Source organism: Cupressus sempervirens, chromosome 9 (assembly GCF_028749045.1).
Source record: "Cupressus sempervirens isolate cs-2001-9-10 chromosome 9, ASM2874904v1, whole genome shotgun sequence".
In the NCBI taxonomy this organism is placed as follows: Eukaryota; Viridiplantae; Streptophyta; class Pinopsida; order Cupressales; family Cupressaceae; genus Cupressus; species Cupressus sempervirens.
In genome coordinates, this window is record NC_143126.1 from 558,713,148 (window position 1) to 558,737,955 (window position 24,808).

Below are 24,808 nucleotides of genomic sequence, written 5' to 3' on the forward strand. Positions count from 1 at the left end.
TATCTCCATAGGGGTAGCAGCCGGTTTACATTCCATCATTCCAAACTTGGTTAATATATCAACTGTATATTTTTCCTGATTTAGTATAATAGAGTTGTCTAGCTGCCAAATTTCTAATCCTAAAAAATAGTGAAGTAACCCTAGATCCTTCATTTCAAATTCAGCAGAGAGATCTTGCTTACATTTCTCTATAAGATGTTCATCACCTGTAATTAGCAAATCATCAACATATAATACAAAGATAACCATATCATCACCTTCAGTTTTGAAGTATAGATTTGGATTGGCTTTATTTTTGGCATATCCCAATTTCAGTAAATGATTATCTATTCTTTCATACTAGGCTCTAGGAGTCAGTTTAAGAGCATAAAGTGTTTTCTTCAATTTACAAACATGAGTCTTGCAATCAAAGGTATTGAACCCTTCTGGTTGTTCAACATAAACTTCTTCTTCAGTCTAACCATTGAGAAATGTTGTTTTGACATCCATTTGATGTACTTTCCATCCTTTAGATGCTGCAATGGCTAGGATAGTTCTGACTGAAGTATACCTGGCAGGGGCAAAAGTTTCTTCATAATCAATACCTTCCTTTTGAGGAAAACCTCAAGCTACAAATCTTGCCTTGTATTTTTCGATACTACCATCTACTGCATGTTTGATTTTGAAAAACCATTTTGAAGAAACAACTGATTTGTTTTTGGGTTTTGGTACAATGTCTCATACATCATTTTTCAACATAGAGTTATATTCCTCAATCATAGCTTCCTTCCAAGATTGATGTGAAAGTGCTTCTTTAACATTGGTAGGTTCAGTTTTTATAAGTTCAGATAGTAATGCAACATAACAGGATTGATTTCTAGTTCTTTTGCTTTCCTGAATCACATCATCTGGTTCAACTTGATTTTCAGCTAACATTTTTCTAGCCCAAAGGGCTCTCTTCTTATTGGAATGGTTGACTTTTTTGATTATGTATGATTAGACATGAAAGAGATGTCAAAATTATCCTCTCTCTCAATTTCTGTAGCTTGATCTTCTTCTGAAATGGATTCATCACTATTACTAGAAATTTTGAAAGCAGTATCTTCTTCAAATATAACATCTCTGCTAATCTCAATTGTTCTTTATCCAGGAATGTATATCTTGTACCCTTTTGAAGTTTCACTATAACCAATGAATATTCCCTTTTTCCCAAAGGTTCCAATTTGGTTCTCTTTTCTTTTGGTATATGAATATAGACAGGACATCCGAATATTCTTAAATGGCTTAAATTTGGTTTAACACCGGTAAAGACTTCTTCTAGAGTGGTGTTTTCTAATATAGAGTGAGGGCAACGATTTTGAATGTAGACAGCAATATTGGATGCTTCAACCCAAAAAGAGTAATGAAGATTTTGACCATGTAACATGGCCCTGGCTGACTCAACAATAGATCTATTTTTTCTTTCAACTATTCCATTATGTTGAGGATTATAAGGTACAGAACACTCCCCCTTAATCCCAACAAAAATACAGAAGTTTTTAAAGATATTAGATATGAATTCACCCCCATTGTCAGACCTTAGGGTTTTGATCTTTTGTCCTAATTGATTTTCAACTAAGGTTTTAAATTCTTTAAACATGGATAACACCTCAAATGACTCCTTTTGTTTTACAAAATAAATCCATGTTTTCCTAGAGTGGTCATCAATGAAAATTACATAGAATTGGCATCCATTAAGGGAGGGAACTGACATAGGACCACAAAGATCTATATGAATCAATTCAAGAATGTTTTTAGATTTATGATCACTTTTGGGAAAGGAATGTTTAGTATTTTTACCTAAAGCACACCCTTTACAGATACTTGAATGATCTGATTTTAGATTTGGTAGCCCTTTTACAATGTTACCTATAGATGATAAGGCTCAAAAGTTAAGATGACCTAGTCTTCTATGCCAGATTTCAATGGAATTTGACTTATCATTACTAAGGGTCAAGTTTAACTTTGGATTTTGATTATTACAAAGCTTATAAAGACTTCCATCCCTTACTCCAATGGAGATGGCCTTCTTAATAGAAGAGTTCTTCATCCAAGATAGAACTCTATCTCCTTGAAATACAATTTTGTACCTTTGATCAGCAAGTCCGGAGATGGAGACAAGATTTCTTTTAATCCCTGGCACATATAGGACATTCTTGAGTTAAAGTGTGATTTCTGAATTTAGTTGAATAGAACAAGTACCAATTCCTTTAATAGGGTGAGAGGAATTATCTCCAATAGTTACTTTTTCTGATTCATGATTTGAGAAGGTTTCAAACTTATCCTTAAATCCGATGATATGATGAGAAACTCCACTATCTATGATCCAGGTGTTGTGATTAATGCTTAACTCACTTGAGAGAGCGACTATAAATGCATGATTTTCTTTATCCATTTTCTCATTATTTTTTTCTTTAACTCTGCTAAAGCTGCTTGAATTTTCGATTTTTCTGGACATACATAGTAGGAATGACCAAGCTTATCACATTTAAAGCATCTTACTTTGGACCAGTCACTTTTTGTGAGATTTGTGATTTTTGTTGTTGTCCTTCTTGTTATGCTTGAACTTTCTTTTCTTATTTGATTTGGAATACAATGCTTGGATGTCACCATCTTGATTTGAAATTAGACCTCTGGAAGCTAGTCTAGACTCCTCTTGAGTGCATTCATTCCTTAGTTGGTCAAATTTTGGAAGTTCAGGACGTGAACTTAAACCTCATATGAAGGTTTCCCATGATAGAGGAAGACCTCTAAGAGCAATCATGCTTAGTTCTTTATCATCTGACTTTGCAAAGTAGCAAGTTGATCCTTTAATTCAGTAATTCTTAAGAAGTAAGAGATAAAGGATTCTCCATTTTTCATCTTTATGCAAAATAGATCTTGTTTCAGAGTTAACAATCTACTTGTATTGTTAATTTCAAATGTATTTTGAATGGTGGAGAACATATCAAATGCGGTTTTAAGATTGGCTATGGATGGAAGTATATGATCCTTTACTGAATCTATGATTATTTTCATTGTTTTATTATTATGCCTTTTCCATGTCATTTTCTCAGATTCATTTTCAGGCATGGGTAAATTTGTTTCAATGTAATTTTTTAATTCCATCTCTCTTAGAACTATTAATAGTCTAGTTTTCCAAGATGAGAAGTTTGATGCTTCACCTAGCCTATCTTCTATTCTTACGTGATTCACCATTTTAATGTTTGAGAAAACTTTTCCCTCCTTTAGCTTTGTCTCAGTTTTATAATGAATGTTTTGTAAGAGTTTTCTTATCAGTACTGCTATGATACCATGTTAAGAATAGAGGATCTCTAATAGACAAACAATTACAAAAATGCTTGTAGATAAATTCTAATTCAAACAATGCAGAATGTAAGTACTTATCTTTCACTGTGATTTGCAGCAAGGTCTTTAATAGTCTTCCTCCTTCAGCAACTATCAATGTATTGGATCATTGTAAAACAAATGATGTAGATGATAACAATAATATTCAATAATACTGATCTTATACTGTAAGTACTCGAATGCCTTTTGATCGATGCTTTCTCTGCAGTTTGAATGAGCACATATATATCAAAAGCCACATAGGGACATGCCTCTTTGGAGGCATGTTTAGTTAATAACTGTTCAGTATTTGTTTCATATAATGTCGCCCGATAACAATACAAGGGCCCGATAATAATAATCATAGCAAAGCCAAGGCACGGGTATGAAACCTGACACAAGCAATAGAAACTGTCGCTGATAATATGAAGGCCGACCAAAATAAGTTGGTCAACATCATGCACATTTTACTATCAATATTTCATACGTATGACAAAGATATATGCATACGTATATGTATTTACACATTAGTATGAATATATGTATGTGTGAATATGTCTCTGTGATACATATCAGACAGTGGTGGCATATATATATCTCTGCAATGTATGCAAATAGAGGTAGCATAGAAGATTCATGTTTTGCTTCTTTTGACGCTAAACATCAACAGCATCAAGGTGGCAAGTTCAAAATAGGTGATTTGTTTAGGAAACAAATGCAAGTGATTTGTAATGAAAGAAGCCAATACAAAGAAAGGATACTAATCTTGAGGAGTAACATGATTTCTAAATGATGCGATGTAGGAAGAAGTGTGATTAAGTGAACAAACAGATAGTTCAAACGAGGCATGTCCACTTCCTAAAGAGAAACCACTCCCAAGGGAAGTCTCTCTATAAGACATTAAGCTATATAATTGAAGAGTATGATAGAAGGGACAGAAATCATGAAAGAGTTCTGATAAAATACATAAGACAGCTATAACCTGAATATGAAGGAAGATCAACCAAGTAGGAGTCTAAAGAAATGCATAATATTCAGCATACAGTCCCTGTTCATTATATATGTGATTAGGTCTGATGCATGATGCATAGACTCTAATCTTGCTCATTTTCTATTCGGTCTTCAATGTAGAATGGCAGAAATTAACATATTTATATGTTTCAATCATTACTATTATGGCATTAAGCATAATAAATTACATAGCAGTTTTCTTAACACTTCATCCAATAAAATGTTATGTCAGGGAGGAGGGGATATGATACACGAATACACAAAAGTAATAAGGTTCATTCAAGTAGTGGTGATCCAAGAAGGACTGCAAAGCGGAATGGAGGGTGTCATTACATGCTCCTAGGCTTCATGGACAGGCTTGAGGCCCCTTGTGTGATCCCCCATGGTACTTCATGATGCAAATGGATTATTGGGATAGTTCTTAAGGGCCCATTTGTTTGTCGGAATTGGTATTTGCAAATTCCTAAAATTCCTAATCTGCAGTTTGGATCAAGGTATTTTTTAGTGGCTAATATTTGTAAATTGGCCAATTTTAGAATTTTTTGGTTGGTAATTTTGCTAATAATTTAAGATTTAATGCAACCTAAATCGCCATATTTTTATAAATTTTAGCTTTAAAATATTTAAAATCGCTCAATTTATTTTATTAATAAAAATTATTTTATTAAAAAAATTATGGTCAAAGATTCGTCATAATATTTGATCTATGATTAGATTTGATTTACCTAAATATTATATATTATTGAAGAAATTAAAAATTAATTCACCAATAATTATCATAATTATTAGTTACTTAAGGGATATATCACCAATATTTAGTTTTCACTATTGATTTAAAATATAATGTAATGATCCTCATAATAATCCATGAGTTAAAAAATATTCAATTTTCATTTGTAATATTCTATGGTGATTAATGAAATTTCTATTATTATTGAAATTCACCAATATTTTCTATACAAAAATTATGATTCCAAAATAATCGTCAATATAAATAATATTTAAAATAAAGTATTTAAAAGATTCATGAATAGAAATATTTTTTTTTTAAAATAATGAAAGATTCGCCAATATTTTATATCTTTTTTTCGAGGGGGGTTTCTTAAAGATTACCCTAGTTTGGATGCACCAAACCAGAATTGGCAGTTTGGTTTTGTATTCCCATTTTGGCCCAAAATGGAAATTTGTTGATTCCACCTCAAGAGGTGGAATTGGAATTCACAATTCCAATTCACATTTCTCCTAATCCATATTTAATAAATATTTGAAATCTGGTGAAAGAAAATTACAGCCTCATATCTGATCACACCACGCACATCTAACCCCTTGCCCCAACACACTTCATTCCTTTGCAATTTGCTCAACAACGATCCAATCCACACTGACTGCAATCAGATCTTAGTCAGCAGCATCAACTGATCCAACGGCAACACATTTGCCCAGCTGAGCAGCAGCAAGCATTGTTGATCGACATATTCCCCAAAATGGTAGTTTTATTTGTTTTGGGATCTACATCAAATAGTGACTACATCAAAGACCAGCAATCTCAAATCATAGTGAGCATCAACTCTGCTAGGAGACCATTTGCAAGATCCCTGTCAACATATCCACAAATCTGATTGGGATCATCTCTAAGATCAATCCCTGCAAATGTGACATGAAAATCCGATCATTGCAAGCCTACATAGAGATAATTTACATGAAGAAAATGCCATCATAGTCTCTTCCATTCATTTTAAAATATGTCATTTTCTAGAGGGTTTCTTTTTAATGGATTTATTGAACAATAGCAACTGCTGACCTTGCACCTTTTAAGTCATTCCTTGTTTCGACTTGGAAAAATTGCAATTTGTGCTAAATTTTTCTTGTCCAAAATGACCTGTGAAATCTGTCAAACGGAAAATCTGTCTAGCTTTCATAAAATATAAGATTCCCTGAAAAACTAGTTTCATTTGGTGAGTTTTTAGGTGGAAATTTTTGACAGATCCAGCTCAACACGAGCACTCCAATCAATGACCCTGATTCAAATCAACTAACACCAATATCCGCTGCGACACATCCTTGTAGAATTCTCTATAGCAGATGAAAAAAATTAATAAATTAAAACAAATAATTACTTCAAAACGAATTAAAATATTTAAAAATTAATTTTTTTCCAATTTCAGTTTTCTACACATTGTAGGAAAAACATCTTCCCCATCAAATTCCAATGTCATGTCCCCTTTTTGGAGGTAATTTGATTTAATTAATTTAATTAATTAAGTTGTCCAAAATAATGAATATTTTATGAGGATGACTAATTAATTATTTTAATTAAATAAATAAGTGGTATTAAGTTAATTATTTATAAAATTATCAATAAACAAATATTAAAAGGTAACTTTATATTTAATTAATTTAATAAAGTGACTTGAATTATAAAATATTTTACAAAGTCACTTAATAAATAAAATAATGTTCTATAAGTTTCTGGAGAAAATGGAGAAAAAAGAATAAATAGGCATCCTAGGCTTCATTCTCAGCAGGCAAATTTGATGTTGTTGTTGTTGTCGTTGTTTCACTTTGTGGAGCCTAGAGTTTCTGCAGATTACTTCTTTGTCATAGGAAATGACAACTTCCTATTGATAGCAATTTTGAAGGTGTGAAATATCACTTGAATTATTGCAGCTTGGAGGAAGGTACTTCAGTCTTCTATTTGTGCTACATTAAGAAAAAATATTTGAGTACAAAAAGCAGTCCGAAAAAGCAATCCAAAAAAGCAGTCCGAAAAAGCAATCGAAAAAGGCAGATCCGAAAAAGCAAAGCGAAAAAAGCAAATCCGAAAAAGCAAAGCGGAAAGGCAACATTGGTGAAAATTATTACAGCCATCTACAATTAGGTTCCTTTAGGTATTTCATGCATTTTTCTTATCATTTAGATGCATATTAGTTTGTAACAGATTTAAGCATTATTCTTGCGAATCTAAGCCAAGAGTCTTGGCCATTTCATACTAGCATTGTAGTTGACATTTTATATGCAATAAAAGAGACATAAATTGTTGGTCTGATATAGTTGTAATTGAATATGTATTTATCATTCAAGATCAGCTTATTAGTTTGCATGCCAATTGTTTGACAAAATGTCAGTTGGCTGTAGGTTCTCTTTTTGGCATAAATAATGTTATAATTCTGCATACCAAGTGTTTGTATTAATGCCAATTGGCTATAAATGCATTAACACCATCATAGGTTGTATCCAAGTGTTTGTCATAATTACTATTTGCTGTAACAGCATATTGCAAGTAGTTTTTTAGTTACATATATGCATTGAATATTGTCAAAATAAGTTGCACGTTCATGTCAGGTCATTGTGTAGTCAATTTTGTGTCTTCTTGCAAAATATTCTCATTGATGCAAATTGAAGAAAGAGTCATTAAAGCAAACTAAAATACTATATCAGTCATATGACCCTTGTATGTGAAGTGTTTGACAAAATTACCAAGGCCAAATATCATAAGTTTTCAATCAAATTTGAGTAAGGACATTACATCCAGGTGAACCAAACGGATCCAATCATATTCCCAAAACCAAATACTGGAATAACAAATCCAGCATTTGACAGATTCCAGAATTAGATAAATGCTGCAGTTGCTGATTCCAGCAGCCAAACGGGCCCTAAGAGAATCCTACTTGTATATTATATTAACTATACTGATGTTTAGGATTCTTTCCACAACAAAATGGAATTACATATATGTATTCATCTTTTATAATAATGACTAACCCAGTTCAGTCTCTAATAGGAGACATTAACAAAAGTATAACATTGAGTTGGAGTGAAGCAATTGTTGAGATATGTGAAAGAAACACTTGACTTTGGCATTCTATATAGCAAAAGAAAAGATCCTAGGATGGTGAGGTTTTCAAATTTAGTTTGGACAGAATCTGTTAATGACAGGAAATCCACTTCTAGATGTATTTTCAGCCTTGGTATGGGTGCAGTAAGTTGTAGCAGCGAGTAGCTCTTTCCTTAATAGAAGCAAAGTATCAAGGAATAGTCATAGTAGCATGTGTGACAATGTCACATTTGAGGATGTTTTAATAATCACATCTCAAGTAGAGCCTTCGCCCTAATTTTCTTACAATCCCAAGGTACTAAAGCTTGCCAAGAATTTAGTATTAAACAAGCATTCCTAACATGTGGAAGTTTCTGTCATTTCACATGGCAACTTGTAAAAGATGGATTGGTAATGTCACATTGCCCAATTAGGGACCAGACTTCAAACATTAGTAACAAGCCCTATATCCTTGACAATATTGTAAAAAAAAATTAAAAAGCTTTGTATTATTTGTAGATTGACAATTAAGGGAGGGTATTATAGTAATATTGTAATATTACTTTATAATGGACAATTAAGTGAGTAAGATAATGTCAAGAATATACTTTTTTTAAGATAAGTTCTCATTCTATGCTTTCTTAGTTGTCAATCTTACCCTTGTTGGATACAACTTTGTAACTCTTACTTGAGATTCTACTTTCTAGACACTATAACATGAAAGGTGTGAGAGTAGTGTGTTCCTAGAAACATTTTCTCTTTTACTACCTCTCATCATAAAAGCTAATATTTATCATGTTTCTTACTCTAATAATAAAATGTTGACATAAAATATATTCATTCAAACAGAAAATTCAGTCTTCAGGAATGAAGAAAAGCATCTGCATTAAATGGTGATTAATGCCAAAACAGGAAAAAATATTCATATGTAAGCATGTTGAGACTGAATATACTTGAAAACAAATTATATATTTCTAGTCAGATTTGGTGCCCAATTCTAATTTTCTTTCAAAAATTTACTTGCATAAAATATGAAATAAGATAGAGCTATAAGATATTTTAGGTGAGAAACAATAGAAATGAAACATAGTTTAAGCTTTATAAAACTCATCATTGTGTGTCCTCGTGAATCACAAAATTAAAAATTAAAAATTAAATATTAAAAAGAATAGAAACAGAATAGCAACTTAGTGGTCAATCATCTCTCAGAGAATCCACAAAAAAATGATTATCTACTAAAAGTTGTTATGATAGTTTCAGAATAAGAATTTGTAGAAAACTCTTTCAATTTTGAAAGGGTGATTATTTGTCTCTAACAATATAGTGAACTGACATACAATAAAAGACCATATACTGATAGATTACTGTACATAAGAAATTTAAATCATTTTGGAGAAACAGTGCATACTTTGGATCTGCAGTAGGTAGTCTTCGAACAAGCAGAGTCCCACCATGGCTTGACACGGTAGGTGCCATCTCTTCCCCTTTGCTATAATGCAAATATGTCAACTTTCCTTGGAACACATTCTTAAATACATTTTCATTCACTTGCTTGTCTGTAATTTCACCTATTTTGTAGTTCTGCAGAACACATTCATTATATCAAGTAAGTGTTTGCAATTGGAAAAAGGTAACCATTGCATATAATAAAAGTAATTTAGCTCATAAAGCTCAAAAGAATTTCTAGAATTTTTAAAACCTTTATTCATCAGACATATTTTCCACACCCTATAGGTAAGATGGAAGCAACCGTAAAAAGACTTAAAATGAGGTAACAACAAAAATGGCAGAGTTTTGATATTCAAAAATGTCAACATTCTTCAAACCTACTAAAGGATGTTAATACCAGCTATCCACTTTTGACGAGGCCGAATTTTCTTAGTTAATAATACAAAAATGACCATTAAATACCAACAAAATGATATTCTAATACCCTCCCTTACTGGTCAATCTATCAACAACACCAACCTCCGCACTGAATTTAGCAAACTTATCTCAGCAAGAGGCTTGCTGAGAATGAATTTAGCAAACTTATCTGGGCCAAGAGGCTTGGTGAGAATGTCTGCAGTCTGATCCATAGTTGGACATACTGCAACAGAACTGTTTCGTCTTCAACCAACTGTTGAATATAATGACAATGAATGTCCACATTTTTGGTGCTTTCATGGAAGAGCAGATTCTTGGCAAGTTTGAGAACTCCCTAATTATCAAAGAACAAGGGAGTCTGACCTACTTGAGATATATGCATATCCGCAAGCATCCGGCGAAGCCAAACTGCCTCACAAGCTGCCCTAACTGCTCCTTGATACTCTGCTTCTGTCAAGGAGAGAGACATCACTTGTTGCTTTTTACAAGTCCAGGCAACTGCACCAGATCCCAAACTAAACACATATCCACAAGTTGATTTCTTATCATCAACCAAACCTGCCCAAACTTAATCTTGAACCCACTAAGTCTAGGATCATGACTATTAGTGTAAAGAAGTCCATAATTAGAGGTGCCCTTCCAGTAACGCAACACACACTTCGCTGCTACCTAATGATCAGCCTTGGGGACTATCATGAAGCATGAAATGTAGCTCATTGCAAAACTGAGATCAGCTCTAGTGCCAATGAGATAGATGAGACTGCCCACTAGTTCCCTGAAAGTGGTTTTATCAATAGGAGGAGAATTGGTCTAAGTTGACAACTTCAGCCCTATCTCTATAGGCATGGAAGCAGATTTACAATCCCACATTTGTAACCTATCAAGCAAGTTCTTGGCATACTTAGATTGGAAAATAAAAATGCTATCATCAATCTCCCAAACCTCAACACCTAAACAATAATGGAGAAGCCCCAAATCTGTCATCTCAAAATCTTTGCAATGGTCTTGTTTGATTTCGGCAATCAAATGTGTTGAACTACCAGCAATGATCAAGTCATCCACATAGACAACATGAAATAGGACATCATCACCTGAGTATTTGATACAAAAATTACTGTCTAAAGGGCTACACTAAAAACCATGAGCAACTAGGTGCTAATCAATCTTGATGTACCACGCTCGAGGAGCTTGTTTGAGTCCACAGAGTGCTTTCTTGAGTCAACATACTTGGTGATCTTTGTCGGCAACCTTGAAACCAAGAGGTTACGTCATGTAGGATTCTTCTTGCAAATCACTATTGAGGAAGGCACTCTTAACATCCATCTAATGGACTTTCCATTCAAACTGAGTTACAATGGCAAGAAGAAGATGAATTGTACTCATCTTGGCATTAGGAGCAAAAGACTCCTCGTGGTCAATGTTCTCTCATTGTGTTAATCCTCGAGAAACTAATCTCACCTTGTATTTCTCTAAGGTACCATCTACATGATATTTGACCTTATACACCCATTTGCAGCTAATGGACTTTATCCCTAATGGAAGATCAAAGAGATCTCAGATGTTGTTCTTCAGAACACTCTGGTATTCCACATCCTTTGCCTAATCCTGCTTCAGAATACCTTTTGCCTCTGCAAATGTCTGAGACTCATTAATACTATGAACATTGGCCATGAGAGCAAAGTTAACTGTAGGTTGATGCTTACCCTTATTTCTAGAAGATCTACCCTTGATGAGCTCATCAGGATGAAGATCACCGATGGTCTTAGCCCACCATTTAGGCTAGAGAGTAGATATACCAACATCGTATGGACAGGCAATAATTAGCACAAGAGGTGGAAGATGATTTGGAATCAGTGGAAGATTAGCATCATCCGAAGGAAAGTTACGTAGCGCACCATTAAATAGAAAATCTGCATCATCCCTCCCATTAGGTGAACCAAACAGAAGAGAAACACCCAAATCAAAAGCCTTCAAAGGTTGATCCTCAAAATTGTACTCAGACAAGGAAACCTAAAATTGTCCTCATTCTTCATCAAAGACAACATCACAACTAAAGATAAGACAATCAATGTCTACATCAATCAGTCGGTAAGCCTTATGGTTGTCATTGTATCTTGTAAACATAAGCTTTTGCCTCTTGGAATCCAACTTGGAGCACTTGGCATATGGAATCCATACATATGCTAAAGAGCCAAAAACTTTCAGACTGTTGATCCTAGATTTGCAGCTAGTCCAAGCTTACTCAAGAATCTTCCCTTTAACAGCATGTGTGGGAAACCAATTAGGAAGACAGATCATAGTAAACACTACTTATACCCAATCTTTCTTAGGAACATTCATGTGTTCCATCATTGACCTAGCCATTTCTATAATGGTGTGGTTGCGACATTCTAGAACATCGTTTTGTTGAGGGACGTATGGTGTGGTTAACAGACGATGCCATGTATATCATAGAAAGTGAAGAAAGTAGCAAAATGAAAAGCACGAAATACCTGCACCCAATAAGAAAAGAAGTATTCATTGGACCACATACATCAGCATGGACCAACTATGGTGCATTAGAGGCTCACCATGAGTCACCATCCTTGAATGGTGGCTTGTCCTACTTCCCATCCTGACAAGCTACACAAACTCGTTGATTTTGGGTTTGACTTTGAGGTAGGCCATGTATTAAATCTTCCCGAACAAGCTAAATAAGATAATGAATGTTCAAGTGACCATATCGCAAATGCCAAAGACTTTAATAGAAGATGGCTTCACAGCTAAGGGATGCTCATCAGAATCACCTATATCTATAAGTTTATATAGACCATGATCCTCAATGCCAACAACTACAATAGTGCATATTTCACCACTTATGTAGAATACAATTTGGAATATAAGATTCCTCCTACCAGGTTATATCCAACATTGCCCTTGTCGACATTGGTATATTTTTCACCTCTTCCAAATATAACTAAATTAGTATAGGGAGAAAATTCTATAAACCAATCATGCCTATTGAGTGAAATGCCAAAATGCACCAAAATCTATTTACCAAGCAGAAGATTTCACATGGTCTGTATGTCTTTAAGCCATAAAGGTGTAAAAAGCAAACTCTTTCTGCTCTATATGCTCAGCAACATTGGCTTTAAGCCGAAGCCCTCCTTGCTTCTAGTATTTGGAAGCCAAACAATTACAACAATACTTGATCATATGGCCATATTTATGACAATAATTACACTAAACCATCTTCTTCTTCGAGTCATTTTGAGACTGACTGAAGCCCTTATGCTAAAATGACCGAGATAACTTAGATTTGCCTTTATCCTTGTGAAAGGATTTAGCTGCAAAGGCTTGCTCTAAAGAGGAAAAATTGGCACTGCTACCAAACTATTGTTTCCAACAATCCTGCTAAATAAGTTTGTTGCACAACTGTGGAAATTTTAAATCAACATTAGTCGAAATAATATAGACTCTTCAAGGTGATGACTACCATATCTTCTTCCTATATTTTTTGACCAATAGCTTCAAGTTGATATCAAATGCCCTTAATCTCTATGAGATGCTAATGTAAGGACATATATTCATCCATCATGATGGAAAACAAATGGTTCTTTAGGAAGAATGTGTGGTTCTTATTAGATGTCTCATGCAACTCCTTTAGATGCTTCCAAAATTTTTATGTTGACTTGCCAAAAGGAATCTCTAGCAACTATTCATATGTGACAGAGAACTTCAGATGCATGCGGATTCTCAATTCCGATCATCAACCTTGTCCTAGTCTAATCCAGTTGTGGTAGGACAAGTCTATTCCCAAAACAAGATCATCAAGGCGACAATATTCAAAGATTGTCAACATGCACTGCTTTTAGTTGTTAATAGTTTTGTCATTGAGAATATGACTACCTTCCAACATTAAGTTTGTCAACAACACCATCTTGCACATTTCCCAATGCACTAAAATAGAAAAACGAAAAGGCAATATCACAAAATCTGAAAACTAATCCCAATGCTAAAATCAAAGGCAGATGTAGGTACACTATAGACTGCAAAAAACAATGAAGTACAACTAGCATAGATTTCGAGAAAAACTCTCTATAAAGCTATAAACAAAATATTTTTTGATTGGCACAAAATTTGAGGTAGGAAAACCAAGACTCCCACAAAATTTTGACGATGACCTAGTTGAGGTTTCGAAAAACCCACCAAGAATCTAAAGTAATATTTTAATTCGGGCCAAAAAGTTCTGACAAAAATAGCCAGTTGCAAAAAATCTTCAAAAATGGCAAACTACTGCAAGAGAAACCTTAAAATCAAAGACTTGGCTACAAAGCAAATATAGAGGGTTTCTAGAACCCCTAGGCAATTGAGGATCAGAAGAAATCAACCAAAGAACAAGTCAAAATGCCCAAAAATGGCTGTACTTTTTTTCCAAAATCACTAGCAAATCTTGTCACAACTTGAAGAAATCAATGGTCGCATGGTGAAATGTTTGGAAATGGCGTCGCAATTTGCAAAGAAATGACCTCATAAACAGGATCACAAAACCAAAGAAAGAAAGACATAGGCTTGTGTTTGCAAAAAAATGCCCAAAGATTGGTCGTGAATGGAAGAATCGACCACAAATCTGGTCGCATGAGCAAGCAAAAACAAGTTTATTTGAGCTCAAAAAAATCCTCAACTCAAAAAAAGAGCTTGCTGTCTTCAAATACGACCCTGCAAGAAAATGGTCGTACAAATTTATTTTTCTAAAACAAGGAGAAGCTCGAAAATCAAAACTATAGAAAAAACAAATTCTTAATCTTCAAGGCATTCATACCATATTACTGAGAAGTACTACGTAAAATATTTGTTGTATTAACAAATAATCAAACAGATCATTACATAGAATTTACAAGAATACAAAATTAACAAGTTTCTACTAAGAAATTGAAGATCGAATAAACAATCTTATCTACATATTTTACATATTATACAAAAATGACAATTAAATAGTAATAAAATCATATTCTACTATATAGATGTCAACAAAATCAACTTTGCACAAATCCTTGTGGAAGTGGTTCCATCCAACAATTTATGAATAGTAATTAAGGTCAAAACAAGTAATAGAATTCATATGCAGTTTAAACTATAAAAGTGTTGCATTCCAGTGCAGATCATATAACACGATGAAACACTTCACAAATGCTTGCCCTATAGCTTTCTCTATGGAAAACAAGTTTATTTCTATGGAAGAGGCTACATGGTGGAAAGGGGACAAACCACATCAGTAACCTACTCTTTTTGACAATTTTTCAACTCTTGAGGCTCTTGTTTCTTTAGAAACTAAATCTTTAGCAAAGGTTCCAACTTGTTTGCTTTGCAGTTCTTCTCCAGCAACAATTGAGTCAACTTCTCCCCTAGCAACAAGCAAGGAAACTTCTCCCAAGGCCTTAAGCAGGATTGATCCTTTTCTCTTGGACACTTTAATGAAGGAATTGTTTCATTTGGTAGATCCGTTGTTGCCTTTGGGCGTTCTAATGATTTTTTTGTGAATAACGGCTCAAATAGTTGAACAACAATTGAATTCTTCCTCAAAACGTTACAACCTAATGCAAGATGACTCTTCATTCCAATGTCAAGTTGATTATTTAGGTCGATTCATAATTTAGTTTCTAACTTTTTGTTTACTTTCTTGGTTTTGGAGCTCCCTAATTTCAAGCAAGACTCCAAATGTTCAATAGTAGTTATGATTCTATTACTATTTATAATGTTGATTGGTGGCTACTTCCACATTTGAATTGTTTCTTTCTTTTCTAGACTAATATAAAAGTTTGTACGTTTCTAAAATGATAATTGATCAATATTCAATATTAAGTTTCTAAAATGATAATCAGTCGATATTCAATGTTAAAAAAGAGAAGAGGAATACTCCGTAAATAAGAAATTACAAAATCTTTCCATAACAGAAATGATGAAGAACCAAAGACATTATAGAAAGTTACTAATCTAACTAAACAACCTAAAGAACATAAATTTACTAAAAGATAACTAATTGACTTAAATGAATGTTGCTTACATGACCTTTATAATAAAAATTAAAATATTGCTTTAATACCCTCTCTTAATGATCTTCTACTAACTACTCCAAAAGAAACTCATAAACCATAATTTTGGCAAAAATTGTTAAAAGAAGCTGACTGCTATAAACCAGCATCATAACTTTGTGGAAAAATCATCAAACCCTAGATTGTTGCAAAATTTTGTGACAAGTCATCAAAAAACCTTGTTGTAGAATAAATAGTTAAAGAACCACAATTTTGTCAAAAAGAAGCCAAAAAACCAACAATTTTGAGGAAAAAAATCATACAATTTTTTGAATAAAAAATCATGCAAAAGCCTTCTATGATCAGAAAAAAACCACCACCCTCAATCACAAGAAGAAAGAACCCTTGTGAATCTTAAGAATTTCATTTTTGTAGTGAGGAAACAGCAAAGAGAACAATATTATCCACAATATTTGTTTCAAAACATGCAAAAATCTAAAAACCCTTGAATTTATTTAAAAAATTGAACGAAAATCTTCAAAAAAATTCATTGCAAAATGTTCAGGAAAAACCACAAAGTTCATAATCTATCAAAAAATCCGCTAAAAAACCTCATGATTTTTGTTTCAAAAGCCTTCTATGATCAGAAAAAACCACCACCCTCAATCACAAGAAGAAAGAACCCTTGTGAATCTTAAGAATTTCATTTTTGTATTGAGAAAACAGCAAAGAGAACAATATTATCCACAATATTTGTTTTAAAACATGCAAAAATCTAAAAACCCTTGAATTTATTTAAAAAATTGAGCGAAAATCTTCAAAAAAATTCATTGCAAAATGTTCAGGAAAAACCACAAAGTTCATAATCTATCAAAAGATCAGCTAAAAAACCTCATGATTTTTGTTTCAAAAAAATCAGGGAAAAAACTTATCGAAAATTCAAGATTATTAAAACACATAAATTATTGTAAAAATTTGCCAAAAACCAACATCTGTTTTAGTACCATGAAATTATAATCAATTGATATTTAATATTAAACAAAGGAGAGGAATACTCCCTAAACAAACAATTACAAGATCTTTCTACAACAGAAACGATTGAGAACTGAAGACAAAATAGAACGTTACTAAACAACTTAAAGACTATGCTCCATGGGTACCCTACATTTTCAGACAGGCTCCCATCCCTGGTATGGTATGGGGATATGGGAACGGATGTTTGTCATACCCAAAGCTGTTTCTGTTTTAAGAAATCCAGTAATGTCCCCAAAATGCCTTTTTAAAGGCTGTAGGAAACAAGGGTATGAAAATCCATACCAAGGATGACAAGGTCATCCTTCAACCTTCCCTCCCTGGGATAGATTTGTCCCCGGTAGTCCAGCACATTAAGTGATTGCCAAACACTGAAAAGGGCCATATTTTAAACTTGTTGCTTCATTTGGTTGGCCTCACATGGTAGAGAAAAGGTAATACAATGATGCAAACCCTATTTCAAGAGATAAAAGACCAAAAAGGTAAAATATTGTTCATTTTACAAGATTTGCCAAGAAGAAAAGCTTAAAGCAGTAGCAGCCAGTGAAGAAGTTTTTCATTTTGGAGTTTCAAGAGGAAGTTTTGCCACCAAATCTTCTTCATTCAAAATATATTTTTCATTATGCATTTTGGAGTTGCAAGAGGAAGTTTTGCCACCAAATCTTTTTCATTCCAAGTATATTTTTCATTATACATTTGCTTATTGCAAGTTTGTGGTCATTTTTTTTTCATTTTCCATTTGCTTTGCAACACATAGGGAAGTCATTTTGAGCAAGATACTATTTTTTTTTTTGAATTTGCAGCATTGTTTTACATTTCATAATCATGAGCAGCTGTGAGAGTGAGGGAAGTGGTGGTAGCATGGATGTTGCAATGCAAGAAACTCAAATTTCTCAAAGAAAAAGACCTAGTACTAGGGCAGCCATAGGGGGATCTTTAACTAGTTTGGATGTAGCAAGAACAGAAACCTCTAACCAGTTTGAGCACCCTTCCCAAGCCCTTAGAGAGTTTGCAAAAGGCCCATTCAATCCCAAGAAACCTCTCCTCCAATTTGCCACAAGAGTAGACAAAGATAAGAAAACATTTCAGGGTAGTACAGAACAGGAGTGTCATTTGTGCTAAAAACATTATCGCAGCTATGCTAGAGTCTATTGCCATATTTTTTTGGATAGGTGGTCAAGGGGTCAAATGTTGCAAAAAAATAATACAAGAACAAGAACTTGAGGCAACTAGATTGCACAAAGAAGGGTAAGCATTAAAATCAAGGACTTAATTGAGAATGTGCAAGCTAGTATGCCTTTGACTCATCCTTCTACCTTATTTTCTGAGCAATTTACCCTCTATGAGCTCATCAACATGAAGATCGCCAATCGTCTTAGCTCCCCAATTAGGCCATAGAGTAGAAGTATCGATATCAAAAGCAAGAGGTGCAACAAGATCATCATCAAACAAAAGATCAGATGAATCCTAAGAAAAATCAGGTGGTGTGACTGCATGTCTAGGTGAGACTCTAGAAGAGGCAACTGGTGGAGAGGCAGAAACAGGAACAATTGGATCCTTCTCAATTGAAGCCCTCCCATCAAGTGGACATAATGGAAGATGGATATCCAAGTCTTAAGCTTAGAGAGACTGATCTGCTGATTTAATTAACTAGAGAAGAGACTTGAAATGGCCTTGATCCTCATCAAAATCCACATCATGGTTGAAGATGAGATGATTAGTCTCGATGTCAAACAAGCAGTAAGCTTTGTGTTTATCACTATAGCCAATTAGCATGATTTGTTGGCTCTTGGCATCCAACTTGGTGCGTTTAGCATCAGGAATCCAAACAAATGTAGTGGAGCCAAAAAATTTGAGATGACTCATTTTGGGCTTACGACCCGACTAGACCTCTTCTAGAATCTGCTTCTTGACAGCTAAGATAGGAGAGCAATTGAGAAGATAGATGGCAGTGTGGACAGCTTCAGCCTAAAACTTCTTCGAAACCTGATTGTGTTCAAGGCTCAAGCATAGATTAAGTAATTTGAAGATTGTGTAGTTTTGACGCTCAACGATACCATTTAGCTAAGGGGTGTAGGATGTGGCCAATTGGCATTTTTAGCCATGTTGATCAAAGAAATGGGAGAAGACGAAGGTACAAATCTCACAGCCAAGTTCTAAGAGTAATAATATGTTGCCCAGACTCTTTCTAGAAATGATTTGAACTTTTGAAATACAACAAACACTTCTAATTTTTTACAAAGGAAATACATGCACATTTTATGACTCAAATCATTAATAAGAAGTAATAAAATACCTAGACCCAGTAACAAGAGTAGCCATAGGTCCACATGTTAATGTTTTATAGCTTAAAGGTTCTCTTTGGTTGAAAATATATATATATATATATATGTCATAATTCGAGGGTTTCTTTTTTATATACTTCCCTTCTTGTATTTGTCACATTTTAGAGATGCCCATCCTCTAAGTGATCGAGCATGTACTCTTCCCTAGGCATGTCAACCTGTTATGTGTCCTTCATAGTGGCATTACCAAATGTTACATTGGGCTTTAATGTCTTTGTCAACATGCGCTCAGGCGTACTTCTACAGTAACATGTGTGAGTACAAGAGTTGATCGGACTTATCCCCAATTATGTTAAGCGAAAATCTTGCAATCAATGACCATTCTTACCATGCTCCCTTGTTAATCACACCTTGACTGGCGCGTCTTATCTTACTTGTTTTACCCGATCATTCCCTTGTCTATTGTGTCGATTGCATGATGCATCAATTGCTTAAGTGATGTATGTAGGAGTCATGTCCCTTTAGTTTGAGTCATATTTAATATGTGTCATACCTTCTCTTCGGGACATAAAAAGAAGAAGAATCTCAATTAAAAGGTATCTCGATTAAATCAATGACTAAAGTCACCCTTGTGTACAGAGTTAGATATATCTCTAAGGACAAGAATATATATTTAAGTTTCAAAATATATATAAATATAATTATAATCAAATTAATATATATATGTTTTGATTGTTCCATTAAAGGATTCATATATATATTACAAGGATTTGAGTTTATTTTTATAATCAAAATAAAACTATTCTTCAAAATTTAACATGGCATTAGAGTAGGTCAGAGAGACGATTCTGATTAGATTTATTCAGTGCACTAAATATTCTTAGTTTCCTTATCTATCAAAATAATGAGCAGCATAAAAGTAGAAGAGAGACTTGACGGTGACTCATATAATATTGAGTGGAAAGTATGAATGAAGTTAACCTTAAAAGAGAATGACGTAAAACAATTCTTTGAAAAATCTGACCAACCACCAAGGGGAGTGAAGAGTTGAACAAATGGGAAAAAGATAACACTAGGGCCATGAAATTAATTGTGGATGGTGTTAAGGATCATCTACTTCCTATTATCTCAGAATGGATACAGCGCATGAAATAATCAAAGCACCTGAAGAAATGTTTGAGATAAACAATACCGCTGGAATTCTAACTCTGAAAGACAATCTCTCCAATATTAAAATGATCAAAAAACTAAGGAACCAGCTTCATATTTCCTAAGGATCACAAAACTAAGGAACCAACTCTCTAATATTGGTCAAATCTATGATGAGAAAGAATTAGCAATGATAGTTGTAAAGGGACTACCACCATCATGGAAAACTTTTAGACAAGGGATTTGTGATCAATCCAAGCTTCCTAAACTTGCTCGACTAAAGGATGACTGCATACAAGAGGAGTACATGTTAATATCTCAAGGTGATATTTCTACTGGAGGTGATATTCAGGTTCTCGCAACCCAAGTCGATAGAGAGAAGAAACCTAAATTCAAAAAGAAAAGAAGACATGTAAATTACTCAAAAATGCAATGCTTTAGATGTGACAACTATGGTCACTCAGCATTCCAATGCCCTAATAGACTGAAACATCAAGTAGCCTTCGCCAAAGTCAATCATTCTGATGTAGATCTAGAGAAATGTCCATTCTAAATGAACTTTAGAATATCCATAACACATGTGAAATGTTGGATTAAGCAGGAGTTCCCTAATATATTCATTAAAATGTAAAATAAGCTTGTTAAAATTTCTAAGATAGAGTCTTAGAATATCAAATTATTGTACTATATTATGTTCATTTTTTAGTCATTAGAGCTATGTGCTTTAACCTTTCTATTCTGAGAATGTTATCACAGGAAGGAGTTAAATGAGGAGCTCCGATGATTGATATTCAGAGAGAGTAAAGTCCTTGTGTGTGACTATAGTGGCCTCTGTATACCATATAGAAGTGACAACTTCTAAATGATATCACTTGTATTTGTAGAAGTTACTATAAGGTAACGATCTTACAATAACTTATATTATGAGATCAAACAAATTTAGTATATGGTGAATGTCTTGCATCTCAACATTCTAGGAAACCATTACTTAAAGAGTACTTGGTGAATATTATTGATATTCTAGGGGACCAATACTCTTGATATCAGATGTGATATCAAAACCTTTTGAGTACTTGGTGAATACCATTGATATTCTGGGAGATCAATACTCTTGATATCAAATGTGATATCAAAACGTATTGAGTACTTGGTGACTATCATTGATATTTTGGGAGACCAATACTCTTGATATCAGATGTGATATCAAAACCTTTTGAGTACTCGATGAGTATCATTGATATTCTATGATATTCTGGGAGACCAATACTCTTGCTATCAAATGTGATATCAATAACATTTTGAGTACTTGGTGAATATCGAATGGCTATATTCTGTGTGACCAATACTCATGATATCGAATGGGATTTCGAATGATGGAAATCTTCTAAGATATCAAATTAGATTGTTATTTGTAATCTTACATTGAAGTAATACTCTTGTGTTTATCCTCCCTAGTTAAGAAGTAGGGTTAACGTTCTATAGCTACTATCGGTTAAAACATAAGGTTCTTACTTAAAGGTTCTCTTTGATTATATATATATATATATATATACCTTCTATGGTATCTCTAATATTCTCATATCTATATATATCTCTAATTATATGTCATAATTTGAGGTTCCTTTTTTATATACTTCCCTTCTTATATTTCTCACATTTTAGAGATGCTCATCCTCTAAGTGATTGAGCATGTACTCTTCCCTAGGCATGTCAACCTATTATGTGTCCTTCATATTGGCGTTACCAAATGTTGCATCGTGCTTTAATGTCTTTGTCAGCATGTGATCATGTGTACTTCTGCAGTAACATGTGTGAGCACGGGAGTTGATTGGACTTATCCCCAGTTATGTTAAGCAAAAGTCTTGCAGTCAATGACTATTCTTATCGTGCTCCCTTGTTAATCACACTCTGACCGGCATGTTTTATCTTACTTGTTTTACCCAATCATTGTCTTGTCTGTTGTGTTGATTGCATGATGTGTCGATTGCTTAAGGTATGTATGTAGGAGTCACGTCCCTTTAGTTTAAGTCACAATTTTCTTCTTTGGTCCTTTTGAGGAATGAGTAGAAGGATTTTGCTGAGAAGACAGAGAAAACAAAAAGTAGTCTGTGGTTTTAGCTGAGAAGGCTTGACTATTAGAAGATGAACTGATACTACTGCCAAATTGTTGTTTTCAATGATCTTGTAGTAGAAGCATGATACAAAGATCACAAAACGAAATATCAAAATGCATGGAACCAATGTTGACAGTTTCAACAAAGTGTTCATAAGAAAATAGAAGACTCTTCAGGATGATTACCACATGTCTTCTTCCATTTTGCAGCCAATGGCTTCCAATTGATCACAAATACCCTTGATTTTATTCAGACGCTCTTGTAGAGATATACGATCATCCATCATGATCAAGAAGAGTGTGTTCGTTAGAAAGAAAGCACGGCTTTTACCTAAGGTTTCATGCAAACCTTTCAGATAGCTCCAAATTTCTGCAATTGTTTGACTGAAGGGAACCTGCGAGAGCAGATCATTAGCGACAAAAAGTTTGATGAGTATGGCAGGTTCTCGATTCTTCTCATCAAACTTATCTTGTTCTGTGTCTTCTTCCTCGATACATTTATTCGTGCCCAGAAAAATTGTGTCGACACTTGTACTCTAAAACTGTCATCAAGCACTGCTTCCAGGTATTGTGATTCTTGCTAGTGAATTTTTTACTGCCTTCCAACAAAATGTTGGTCAAAGATGCTGATGCACACTTTCGAGACACAAAAAAAAAGAGGTTTAGACGGTTGAATGCACAAATGTGAATGTGTTGATTACAAAGGCAATTACAAGTATAGATTAAAATGTGAACTTGCTGGCACAAAAATTGAGGTACGGAAAACGAGATGCCCAAAAAAATCCAAAGACAACCCAGTTGAAATCTCAAAAAACCCACCACTAATATATAAACAAAAGAGAATTTCGAATGGCACAAAATTTTAGGCATGAAAACTGAGACACCCAAAAAACTCTGAAGGTAATTGAGGTTTCAAAAAAACCACCAAGATTTTGTAAGCGGGATAAAACTTCAACTTGATGTGTAGGTCAAAACCCTAGTCAAAATTTGCAGAAGCCCTAGGCAGCCGTGACAGAACTACAAAGCTTTGTGCAGAGAAAAACTAATAAGAAACGTGAGTTATGATTAAGAGGATAGCTCTGTTTGGCAGGAAAAAAAAACCTTATTGCAGCATTTGTAGGTGAGAAAAGAGCCATCAATAGCCAAAATGTATTTGCAGGGACATATTTTAAAAACACGCAAGTGATGGCAAAAAACAGACTACGACCTAGGTTTGAAGGTAGATAGATGACCAGAAGAATGATCAAAGAGCAGGAGAGCCCTCAAAAACAAGCCATGAACTTTCAAAAATGAGCTCCAGATTCAAGAAAAAAACAGTTGTCTAGAAGCAAATGTTGGCCTCAGAAAAACAACCACAAATCACGTCATTTTTTTTTAGCAAAAAATGCTTGGACACAGGTGCAAGAGGGCCTTCTAACCGGGAACGAATGGAAACCCTCAACCAAAAGATAGCAGAAATGGCAATGACAAAAAAAACTATTCAATTTTTGCACAAACGAATTTTCAGAATTACTTCAAAAAATTAAGCATAGATAATTTCAATTAAGAAATCAAAAGTTTTTGAAAGAATAAGATGGCACTGATACCATACTACAAGAGGTAATTGGTAAAATAATTGGATGAATTACTGAATGAGCAAGATGCTCATATATAGTTTACAAAGAAGTTGTTATTAGAAACATCCTAATAATGAAAGAATATTAGAAACATTCTAATATTTGGAAGATTTATAATATTGACCATTAAAAGAATAATAAACTGGATACCATGGAGATATTATTCTAATAGTAACTGTCAACAATTCAATATGATTGTCAAATATTTATAACTTCCATTGTTGTTTTATTGTAGCATTTATACTTCAAAATCTAAGCTATTAACTGAAAAAGAATAATTCAAAATTACTTTGTTGAAAGAAAAAAATCATTGTACTATTTTTCAAGTGCAAAATCATCATATATTTATTATTTATATCTTCTTAAATTATTTTTTGTTAATTAGCATTGCCATCTTCAAAATACCTGCCTCCAATTATTAAGAAGTTAATAGAAGAATGGTGTATCAGAACCAGTCACCATATCCAATACCAAAAACTGTATCTCGCTATGGATATCCAACTTTACAGTCATTATATCTTCAACTTATTCTTGCTCTTGTGACAGCAACATGATTCTAGATTTCT

General features: G+C 33.8%; 1 protein-coding gene across 2 annotated transcripts in view; it reads right to left on the bottom strand.

Moving 5' to 3' along the window:
• LOC149539872 (mitochondrial ATP-independent inner membrane protease subunit 2-like) overlaps positions 1 to 24,808 on the bottom strand; it is a 68,681-nt gene that overhangs the window by 41,159 nt on the left and 2,714 nt on the right. For both annotated transcript variants that reach the window (XM_089801072.1, XM_089801071.1), the window contains exon 2: positions 9,579 to 9,751. In XM_089801072.1, coding sequence (XP_089657198.1) covers positions 9,579 to 9,751 — 173 coding nt within the window. The remainder of the gene's footprint in view (positions 1 to 9,578; positions 9,752 to 24,808) is intronic.